The 11,552-nt window shown below is 42.7% G+C and overlaps 1 protein-coding gene across 1 annotated transcript in view; it reads left to right on the top strand.

Moving 5' to 3' along the window:
* Nucleotides 1–2,440: 2,440 nt before the first annotated feature.
* The window catches only part of LOC143808311 (ceruloplasmin-like), a 168,944-nt gene continuing 159,832 nt past the window's right edge, over nucleotides 2,441–11,552 (top strand). Inside the window, exon 1 of the mRNA XM_077290829.1 lies at nucleotides 2,441–2,678. Within this exon, the coding sequence (XP_077146944.1) occupies nucleotides 2,524–2,678 (155 nt within the window). The 5' untranslated portion in view covers nucleotides 2,441–2,523. The remainder of the gene's footprint in view (nucleotides 2,679–11,552) is intronic.

Genomic DNA, 11,552 nt, shown 5'->3' with positions numbered 1-11,552 from the left:
AAAAAAAAATAGCCTTTCTATGGCCCACTGAATGAGAGAGAGAGGTGGCACACCCAGGAGTCAAGACTGGCACACAAGCTGAAAGGGCAATATTACTCTCCCACTGTTTTTTTAGGTTTTGTTTTTTTTTTCAGGGAGACTTTAGAAACCAAATAATATTAAAAAAAAAATAAAAATAAATAGGCTTTCTATAGCCCACTGAATGAGAGATAGCACACACAGCAGTGGCACACAAGCCCTGACTGAGGCCAATATTTTTCTCCCACTGATTGATGTAGTGTTTTTGTGTTGAGGTAGAATTTAGAACACAAATCACGGAAAAAATAAATAGGCTTTCTATGGCCCACTCAGTGAGAGATGGCACACACAGGGATGGCACTGTAGCAGAAATGCCAATCTTAATCTCCCACAAAAAAAAACAAAAAAAAAACAGGGACTGTCCTACAATTACTATCTCCCTGCAGTAATCTAAGCCAGGTATGGCAGGCAGCAATAGGAGTGGACTGATGCACAAATTAAATAAAAAGTGTGGACAAACAAAAAAGATAGCTGTGCAGAAAGGAAGGAACAAGAGGATATGTGCTTTGAAAAAAGCAGTTGGTTTGCACAGTGGCGTACACACAGCAATACAGCTATCACGGAGCCTTCTAGGGCAGCCCAATGAGCTACAGCGCTGAGGGGAAAAAAAAAAAAAAATAGCTTCCACAGTCCCTGCACACCGAAGGTGGTGTTGGACAGTGGAAATCGCTGCAGCACAAGCGGTTTGGTGGTTAGTGGACCCTGCCTAACGCTCTCCCTGCTTCTGACGAAGCGGCAGCAACCTGTCCCTAAGCTCAGATCAGCAGCAGTAAGATGGCGGTCGGCGGGAACGCCCCTTTATAGCCCCTGTGACGCCGCAGACAGCAAGCCAATCACTGCAATGCCCTTCTCTAAGATGGTGGGGACCAGGATCTATGTCATCACGCTGCCCACACTCTGCGTTCACCTTCATTGGCTGAGAAATGGCGCTTTTCGCGTCATTGAAACGCGACTTTGGCGCGAAAGTCGCGTACCGCATGGCCGACAAGCACAGGGGTCGGATCGGGTTTCATGAGACGCCGACTTAGCCAAAAGTCGGCGACTTTTGAAAATGATCGACCCGTTTCGCTCAACCCTATTGACCAGAATCTTTTTATCCAGTTTTCAGGCCAAAATAAAGGTAAAAAGGCAGCTAAAAGCACGATTGCAAACTGGATCAAACAGGCCATTTGTCTAGCGTACTCGATAAAAGATCTTCCTCCTCTTGCCTCACTAAAGGCTCACTCCACCTGGTCGGTCTCTACATCCTGGGCAGCGCGAGGGAATGCTTCATCTGAGCAGATATGCAGAGCAGCTACATGGTCTTCTGTACATACCTTCACCAGACATTATAGACTGAGCTTTAACAGGGATCTAATATTCAGCAGACGTGTTCTGCAAGCTGTGATCCCTCCCTAAAGAAATCAGTGTTGGTATTACTCCAAGGTGACTGTCATGGAAGGTGATTGAAGAAAATAGAATTAGACTTACCAGTAATTCGGTTTCTAGGAACCTTCCACGACAGCACTAATTTCCCTCCCTATCTGATATTCCTATTGGATGATTCCTGCTTTTTTTGTGGTAACTATACATGCTTGTGTGTCCAGAAAAAAAACACTGGAGACAGCAGGAAGGGGAGGGTTATTTAACCTCTTTGTGTTTCCTGTCCCCTATTAGGGCGGGGAGACATCCTCCAAGGTGACTGTCGTGGAAGGTTCCTAGAATCCGAATTACCGGTAAGGCTAATTCTATTTTTTGCAATTCCACCGCACTTGGAATTTTTTTTCCCATTTTCTAGTACACAACATGCTAAAACCAATGATGTTGTTCAAGAGTACAACCTCTCCCACAAAAAAATAAGCCCACGCATGGCCATATTGATGGAAAAATAAAAAAGTTATGGCTCTGGGAAGGAGGGGAGCGCAAAACAAAAACGCAAAACCGAAAAAAGCTGGGGTCATGAAGGGGTTAAACGTCTAGGAAGCCTTTGCAGGTGTTTTTTGTTAATTATTCTAATTTACTGAGATAATGACTTTTGGGTTTTCATTTTCTGTAGGCCATAATCATCAATGTTAACAGAAATAAACCCTTGAAATAGATCACTATGTTTGTAATGACTCTATATAATATATGAGTTTCATTTTTTGTATTGAAGAACTTAAATAAATTAACTTTTTGATGATATTCTAATTTTGTGAGAAGCACCTGTATATGTTCGCTTGTAATATAATCTCTCATTAATCAGCGCCTCACTCTTCTTTTAGCAGAAACCAACTGAATACACTTTGACGTTTGCATCATTCATGTGTTCCTGATAACACTTCGGACATTGCCTTCTGACTTTACTGTAATCACTGTTTACTCTCGTGTATAAACAGAACTCGGTTTTGAAACTCTTGCACTATAAATTCTTTAGAGACACCAGTGAACAGAGCGCGCTGCTTGACACCGAGAAGGACCTGGATAATGAACCTCCTAGCAATATGCCTGCTCGCCATCTTGAATTGGGCACATGCGGAAGCGGAAGAGAGAACATACTACATAGCAATCAGAGAACTAAACTGGGATTATGCTCCCAGTGGGATGAATATCATTTCTGGTAAATCGGTCGCTGAAGATAAGTAAGTAACTAGTATTATCCTACATTTTTTGTGCAGCACTGTGTAGAATTGTAAAGGTTTCTTTATTTTGTATACATTTTGGCTGTGTGCACACGTTCCGGATTTTTTGTGTTTATTTCGTGCTTTTTCGCTATAAAAACTAAAAAAAAATGCATCCATTAACCCCTTCACCCCGAAGCCTGTTTTCACCTAACTGACACGGCCAATTTTTACAATTCTGACCACTGTCACTTTATGAGGTCATAACTCTGAAACGCTTCAATGGATCTTGGTGATTCTGAGATTGTTTTCTCGTGACATATTGTACTTTATGATAGTGGTAAAACTTCTTCGATATGACTTGCATTTATTTGTGAAAAAAACAGAAATTTGTCGAAAATTATGAAAATTTCGCAATTTTCAAATTTTTCGTTTTTATGCCCTTAAATTAGAGAGTTATATCACATAATATAGTTAATAAACAACATTTCCCACATGTATGCTTTACATCAGCACAATTTTGGAAACATAATTTTTTTTTGTTAGGGAGTTATAAGGGTTAAAAGTTGAAAAGCGATTTCTCATTTTTGCAACAAAATTTGCAAAACCATTTTTTTTACGGACCACCTCACACTTGAAGTGACTTTGAGGGGTCTATATGACAGAAAATGCCCAAAAGTGACACCATTCTAAAAACTGCACCCCTCAAGGTACTCAAAACCACATTCAAAAAGTTTATTAACCCTTCAGGTGCTTCACAGGAATTTTTGGAATGTTTAAAAAAAATTGAACATTTAACTTTTTTTTCACAAAATTTTTACTTCAGATCCAATTTGTTTTATTTTACCAAGGGTAACAGGAGAAATTGGACCAAAAAAGTCGTTGTACAATTTGTCCTGAGTACGCCGATACCCCACATGTTGGGGTAAACCATTGATTGGGTACATGGCAGAGCTCGGAAGGGAAGGAGTGCCATTTGACTTTTCAATGCAAAATTGTCTGGAATTGAGATCGGAACCCATGTCGTGTTTGGAGAGCCCCTGACGTGCCTAAACAGTGGAAACCCCCACAAGTGACACCATTTTGGAAAGTAGACCCTCTAAGGAACTAATCTAGATGTGTGGTGAGCACTTTGAACCTCCAAGTGCTTCACAGAAGTTTATAATGTAGAGCCGTAAAAAAAATTAATATTAATTTTCACAAAAAATGATCTTTTTGCCCCAAATTTTTTATTTTCCCAAGGGTAGCAGGATAAATTGGACCCCAAAAGTTGTTGTGCAATTTGTCCTGAGTACGCTGATACTTCATATATGGGGATAAACCACTGTTTGGGCGCATGGCAGAGCTCGGAAGGGAAGGAGCGCCATTTGACTTTTCAATGCAAAATTGTCTGGAATTGAGATCGGAACCCATGTCGTGTTTGGAGAGCCCCTGACGTGCCTAAACAGTGGAAACCCCCACAAGTGACACCATTTTGGAAAGTAGAGCCTCTAAGGAACTAATCTAGATGTGTGGTGAGCACTTTGAACCTCCAAGTGCTTCACAGAAGTTTATAATGTAGAGCCGTAAAAAAAAAATAATATTAATTTTCACAAAAAATGATCTTTTTGCCGCAAATTTTTTATTTTCCCAAGGGTAGCAGGATAAATTGGACCCCAAAAGTTGTTGTGCAATATGTCCTGAGTACGCTGATACTTCATATATGGGGATAAACCACTGTTTGGGCGCATGGCAGAGCTCGGAAGGGAAGGAGCGCCATTTGACTTTTCAATGCAAAATTGGCTGGAATTGAGATCGGAACCCATGTCGTGTTTGGAGAGCCCCTGACGTGCCTAAACAGTGGAAACCCCCACAAGTGACACCATTTTGGAAAGAAGACCCCCTAAGGAACTTATCTAGATGTGTGGTGAGCACTTTTAACCCCCAATTGTTTCACTAAAGTTTAGAATGTAGCGCTATGAAAATTAAAAAATAATTTTTTCTTTCCACTAAATGATGTTTTAGCCCGCAATTTTTTTTCCCCAAGGGTAACAGGAGAAATTGGACCACAAAAGTTATTGTCCAATTTGTCCTGAGTACGCTGATACCCCATACATTGGGGGGAACTACTGTTTGGGCGCACGGCAGAGCTCGGAAGGGAAGGAGCGCCGTTTGAAATGCAGACTTAGATGGATTGGTCCGCAGGTGTCATGTTGCATTTGCAGAGCCCCTGATGTACCTAAGCAGTAGAAACCCCCACAAGTGACCCCATATTGGAAACTAGACCCCCCACGGAACTTATCTAGATGTGTTGTGAGAACTTTGAACCAACAAGTGTTTCACTACAGTTTATCACGCAGAGCCGTGAAAATAAAAAATATTTTTTTTTCCACGAAAATTATATTTTAGCCCCCACGTTTTTATTTTGCCAAGGGTAACAGGAGAAATTGGACAACAAAAGTTGTTGTCCAATTTGTCCTGAGTACGCTGATACCCCATATGTGGGGGGGAACCACTGTTTGTGCGCACGGCAGAGCTCGGAAGGGAAGGAGCGCCGTTTGAAATGCAGACTTAGATGGATTGGTCTGCAGGTGTCTTGTTGCATTTGCAGAGCCCCTGATGTACCTAAACAGTAGAAACCCCCCACAAGTGACCCCATATTGGAAACTAGACCCCCCATGGAACTTATCTAGATGTGTTGTGAGAACTTTGAACCCCCAAGTGTTTCACTACAGTTTATAACGCAAAGCCGCGAAAATAAAAAATATATTTTTTTCCACGAAAATTATATTTTAGCCCCCACGTTTTTATTTTCCCAAGGGTAAGGCTGGTTTCACACTTGCGTTTATATCTAAATGTGTTTTTTAAAAAAATGCATGTGTGAAAAAACGCATGTAAACGCGGTAAAACGCATGCGTTTTTTAGACGCATGCGTTTTTATAGAAAAACACAAGAAAACGAGAAAAAAGCAAAAAACCCTAACCCTACCCCTAACCCTAACCTGAAATACGTGGCACTGAAATACGTGGCACTGAAATACGTTTATATACGTATATACGTATATAAGTGCCATGATATTTCAGTGGCCACGTATATAAGTGCCACGTATATAAGTGCCACGTATATAAGTGCCACGTATTTCACGTAAATGCCACGATATTTCAGTGCCATGTATTTCACTGAAATATCGTGGCACTTAAATACGTGGCACTGAAATATCGTGGCACTGAAAGACGTGGCACTGAAATATCGTGGCACTGAAATATCGTGGCACTGAAATATCGTGGCACTGAAAGACGTGGCACTGAAATATCGTGGCACTGAAATACGTGGCACTGAAATACGTGGCACTGAAATACGTGGCACTGAAATACGTGGCACTATGACTGTCAGAAAATGTTCATTAAACGGTTAGGGGTGAGTTTAGGGGTAGGGTTAGGGTTAGGGTTTGGATCCCTTTATCACCTTGATGGTGGTGGGTGACTTTTCAGTGTGTGTTCTGGTTTTTTTCTATAAAAACGCATGCGTTTTTAGCGCAAACAAACGCGTTGAGAGCCCCTGATGTGCCTCAACAGTGAAAACTCCCCAATTCTAACTGAAACCCCAACCCTAACCCCAGCCCTAACCCCAACCCTAACCCCAACCCTAACCCCAACCCTAACCCTAGTCCTAACCCTAGCGCTACTTTCACACTAGCATTTTTTTGCATACGTCGCAATGCGTCGTTTTGGCGAAAAAACGCATCCTGCAAAGTCATCTGCAGGATGCGTTTTTTCCCCATAGACTAACATTAGCGACATATTGACACACGTCGCAAGCGTCGTGCGACGGTTGCGTCGTGTTGTGGCGGACCGCCGGCAGCAACAAACGTTACATGTAACTTTTTTTGTGCCGACGGTCCACCATTTCCGACCGCGCATGCGCGGCTGGAACTCCGCCCCCACCTCCCCGCACCTCACAATGGGGCAGCGGATGCGTGGAAAAACAGCATCCGCTGCCCCCGTTGTGCGGCGCTTGCACAGTATGCATCGGTATGTCGGGCCGACGCAGCGCGACGGCCCCGTACTGACGCTAGTGTGAAAGTAGCCTAACGGGAAAATGGAAATAAATATATTTTTTAAAATTGTATTATTTTTCCCTAACTAAGGGGGTGATGAAGGGGGATTTGATTTACTTTTATAGCGGGTTTATTAGCGGATTTTTATGATTGGCAGCCGTCACACACTAAAAGACGCTTTTTATTGCAAAAAATAGTTTTTGCATCACCACATTTTGAGAGCTATAATTTTTCCAGATTTTGGTCCACAGAGTCATGTGAGATCTTGTTTTTTGCGGGACGAGTTGACGTTTTTATTGGTACCATTTTCGGGTACATGACATTTTTTGATCGCTTTTTATTCCGATTTTTGCGAGGCAGAATGAACAAAAATCAGCAATTCCTGAAATTCTTTTAGGGGGGGCGTTTATACCGTTCCGCGTTTGGTAAAAAGGATAAAGAAGTTTTATTCTTCGGGTCAGTACGATTACAGCGATACCTCATTTATGTAATTTTTTTATGTTTTGGCGCTTTTACACAATAAAAACTATTTTATATAAAAAAATAATTGTTTTTGCATCGCTTTATTCTGAGAGCTATAACTTTTTAATTTTTCTGCTGGTGATGCTGTATGGTGGCTTTTTTTTTGCGGGACAAGATGACGTTTTCAGCGGTACCATGTTTATTTATATCCGTCTTTTTGATCGCGTGTTATTCCACTTTTTGTTTGGTGGTATGAGAATAAAGCGTTGTTTTTTGCCTCGTTTTTTTTTTTTTTTTTTTTACGGTGTTCACTGAAAGGGTTAACTAGTGATATAGTTTTATAGGTGGGGTCGTTACGGACGCGGCAATACTAAATATGTGTACTTTTATTGTGTGATTTTTTTTTTATTTAGATAAAGAAATGTATTTATGGGAATTTTTTTTTTTTTTTTTCTTTATTTAGGAAATTTTTTTTATTTTTTTTTTACACATGTGGAAAATTTTTTTTTTTACTTTTTTACTTTGTCCCAGGAGGGGACATCACAGATCGGTGATCAGACAGTGTGCACAGCACTCTGTCTGATCACCGATGTGACAGGCACGTTCCACAGGCTTGCCGGCGCCTGCTATGAGGATTCTCAGCAGACGCCGGCAAGCAGGGTCATCTCATGACCCGGAAGGAGTCCCGCGGCCATCTTGGATCCGGGGACTCCTTCCAGGTCACCGGAGCAGCGCGATCTCATTGCGCTGCTCCGGTGGGAGAGCGCAGGGAGCCCCCGTCCCTGCGCGATCCCCCTCTATGCCGCTGTCACTATTGCTGCGGGGTGTCAGCTGTCATATACAGCTGACACCCGCACCCGATCACCGCGGCGCTCAGCGCGAGACCACGGTGATCGAGCCGCCGTACTAGTACTGCGGCTGTCAGTAATGCAGTGCCGGCAGCGCAGTACTAGTACGGCGCATGTCGGGAAGGGGTTAAGCATCCTATTATTAGAATGCAATTCGCAATTTTTGTGCACATGTTGCGTTTTTGCCCGCGAAAAAAACGCATCACGGTAAAAAAAATGCAGCATGTTCATTAATTTTGCGGATTTTTTGCGAATTTCCCGCTATTTAATGCATTGGGAAGCTCCGGAAAAAAACACGAAAAATCCGCACAAAAACGCTAAAAAAACGCATGCAGATTTCTTGCAGGAAAAGTCCGGTTTTGTTCAGGAAATTTCTGCAAAGAACCCTGACGTGTGCACATAGCCTTAGCATTATTTCCAAATTGTAATCTTTGCCTCCGTTTGTATAGAACATCTGTCAAAAAGCAGTGGGGGTAATTCTCTTTTGGGTTCTTCACTCCATACTTTGACTAATCGAATCTTACAATGTCTTCTGTGTGGACCATCAGTCACTCTATCCCTATTTAAAGGGGATGAAAATTCTTAAGGTACAGTTAGTCTCTGTGACTGCATACTTGTGAATCTTCACAGCACACATAATGAGCGCTGAGAGAATTCTTCCTTGCCGACATCAGGAATGTGCAGTCATGTGACCACAAGTATGTGATTTGCATTCTTCCAGCCATATTCCCATTAGACTGTATCCAGCCTCACTCAAAACACTTGCATTCATCTACACTCACTGGCCACTTTATTAGGTACACCTGTCCAACTTCTTGTTAACACTTAATTTCTAATCAGCCAATCACATGGCGGCAACTCAGTGCATTTAGGCATGTAGACATGGTCAAGACAATCTCCTGCAGTTCAAACCGAGCATCAGTATGGGGAAGAAAGGTGATTTGAGTGCCTTTGAACGTGGCATGGTTGTTGGTGCCAGAAGGGCTGGTCTGAGTATTTCAGAAACTGCTGATCTACTGGGATTTTCACGCACAACCATCTCTAGGGTTTACAGAGAATGGTCCGAAAAAGAAAAAAAATCCAGTGAGCGGCAGTTCTGTGGGCGGAAATGCCTTGTTGATGCCAGAGGTCAGAGGAGAATGGGCAGACTGGTTCGAGCTGATAGAAAGGCAACAGTGACTCAAATCGCCACCCGTTACAACCAAGGTAGGCCTAAGAGCATCTCTGAACGCACAGTGCGTCGAACTTTGAGGCAGATGGGCTACAGCAGCAGAAGACCACACCGGGTACCACTCCTTTCAGCTAAGAACAGGAAACTGAGGCTACAATTTGTACAAGCTCATCGAAATTGGACAGTAGAAGATTGGAAAAACGTTGCTTGGTCTGATGAGTCTCGATTTCTGCTGCGACATTCGGATGGTAGGGTCAGAATTTGGCGTAAACAACATGAAAGCATGGATCCATCCTGCCTTGTATGGAGCATCTTTGGGATGTGCAGCCGACAAATCTGCGGCAACTGTGTGATGCCATCATGTCAATATGGACCAAAATCTCTGAGGAATGCTTCCAGCACCTTGTTGAATCTATGCCACGAAGAATTGAGGCAGTTCTGAAGGCAAAAGGGGGTCCAACCCGTTACTAGCATGGTGTACCTAATAAAGTGGCCGGTGAGTGTAGTCATTGCATGACTGTCTGCATGCAAATCTCATACTCGTCCTCACGCACCAGCTGCTCGGTGCCGGCATCAGAGAATCCTCACAGTGTGCAGTGGGAAGAAGGGGAACGTAGCTACCTAGACTTGCGGTGCTGCGCCCCCTGCTGGTATAACCTCAGATGAGCTTGAGCGTGGGAATTTTTCTGAATATTTTCTCACGCTCGAGTTCATCTGAGGTTATACCAGCAGGGGGCGCATCACCGCAAGTCTTGGTAGCTACGTTCCCCTTCTTCCCATTCATTCCCCAGTTTTTACAGGCAGGGGCGACTGCATTAGCAGGCTCCTGCTTGTAAAATTATTTAACCCCTTCAGATGGATTTACAGCGTGGAAAAAGACTGAACGACGGAAGGTATGGGATATTGTTGTTTTTTTATTTTAACTTTGTTGCAAGTGACAAGGGTCTTCAATTGGTTTGAGAGTATAATAAACTATTACAACACCCTGTGCCTTTATTTCAATAGAATACTTTTTTCCTAATGTGTGTGTGTGTTATTAACCATTTACTACTAATGGATTAATAATGGATAGGTGTCTTATTGACATCTCTCCATTATTAACCTGGCTTAATGTCACCTTACAATAGCAAGGTGACATTAACCCTTCATTACCCCATATCCCACCGCTACACGGGAGTGGAAAGAGAGAGGCTAAGTGCCAGAATAGGCGCATCTTACAGATGTGCCTTTTCTGGGGTGGCTGTGGGCAGATGTTTTTAGCCAGGGGGGCCAATATCCATGGTCCGTCTCTAGGCTATTAATATCTACCCTCAGTCACTGGCTTTCCCACTCTGGCGGAGAAAATTGAGCGGGAGCCCACGCCAATTTTTTATGTGATTTAACCCTTTATTTTAACAGCTAGAGCTCCCAAATTTTGCACACAGACACTTGGAACATTATTAGTGAGGAATATGTACAAAAATAAGGGATATGAAATGGTTTACTGTATGTAAACCATGTCTCATATCCTGTCGGGTTTGAGAAGGAGATAGCAAAAGCCAGCAATTGAATTGCTGGCTTTTAAGCTATCTAGCACTGTATTAAATATATATATATATATATATATATATATATATATATATATATATATATATATATATATATATATATATCTCACTGACATATATAAATATATATACACTCACTGGCCACTTTATTAGGTACACCTGTCCAACTTCTTGTTAACACTTAATTTCTAATCAGCCAATCACATGGCGGCAACTCAGTGCATTTAGGCATGTAGACATGGTCAAGACAATCTCCTGCAGTTCAAACCGAGCATCAGTATGGGGAAGAAAGGTGATTTGAGTGCCTTTGAACGTGGCATGGTTGTTGGTGCCAGAAGGGCTGGTCTGAGTATTTCAGAAACTGCTGATCTACTGGGATTTTCACGCACAACCATCTCTAGGGTTTACAGAGAATGGTCCGAAAAAGAAAAAAAATCCAGTGAGCGGCAGTTCTGTGGGTGGAAATGCCTTGTTGATGCCAGAGGTCAGAGGAGAATGGGCAGACTGGTTCGAGCTGATAGAAAGGCAACAGTGACTCAAATCGCCACCCGTTACAACCAAGGTAGGCCTAAGAGCATCTCTGAACGCACAGTGCGTCGAACTTTGAGGCAGATGGGCTACAGCAGCAGAAGACCACACCGGGTACCACTCCTTTCAGCTAAGAACAGGAAACTGAGGCTACAATTTGTACAAGCTCATCGAAATTGGACAGTAGAAGATTGGAAAAACGTTGCTTGGTCTGATGAGTCTCGATTTCTGCTGCGACATTCGGATGGTAGGGTCAGAATTTGGCGTAAACAACATGAAAGCATGGATCCATCCTGCCTTGTA

The sequence above is a fragment of the Ranitomeya variabilis genome, chromosome 2 (genome assembly GCF_051348905.1).
Source record: "Ranitomeya variabilis isolate aRanVar5 chromosome 2, aRanVar5.hap1, whole genome shotgun sequence".
Lineage (NCBI taxonomy): Eukaryota > Metazoa > Chordata > Amphibia > Anura > Dendrobatidae > Ranitomeya > Ranitomeya variabilis.
This window is presented reverse-complemented; position numbering and strand designations above follow the sequence as displayed.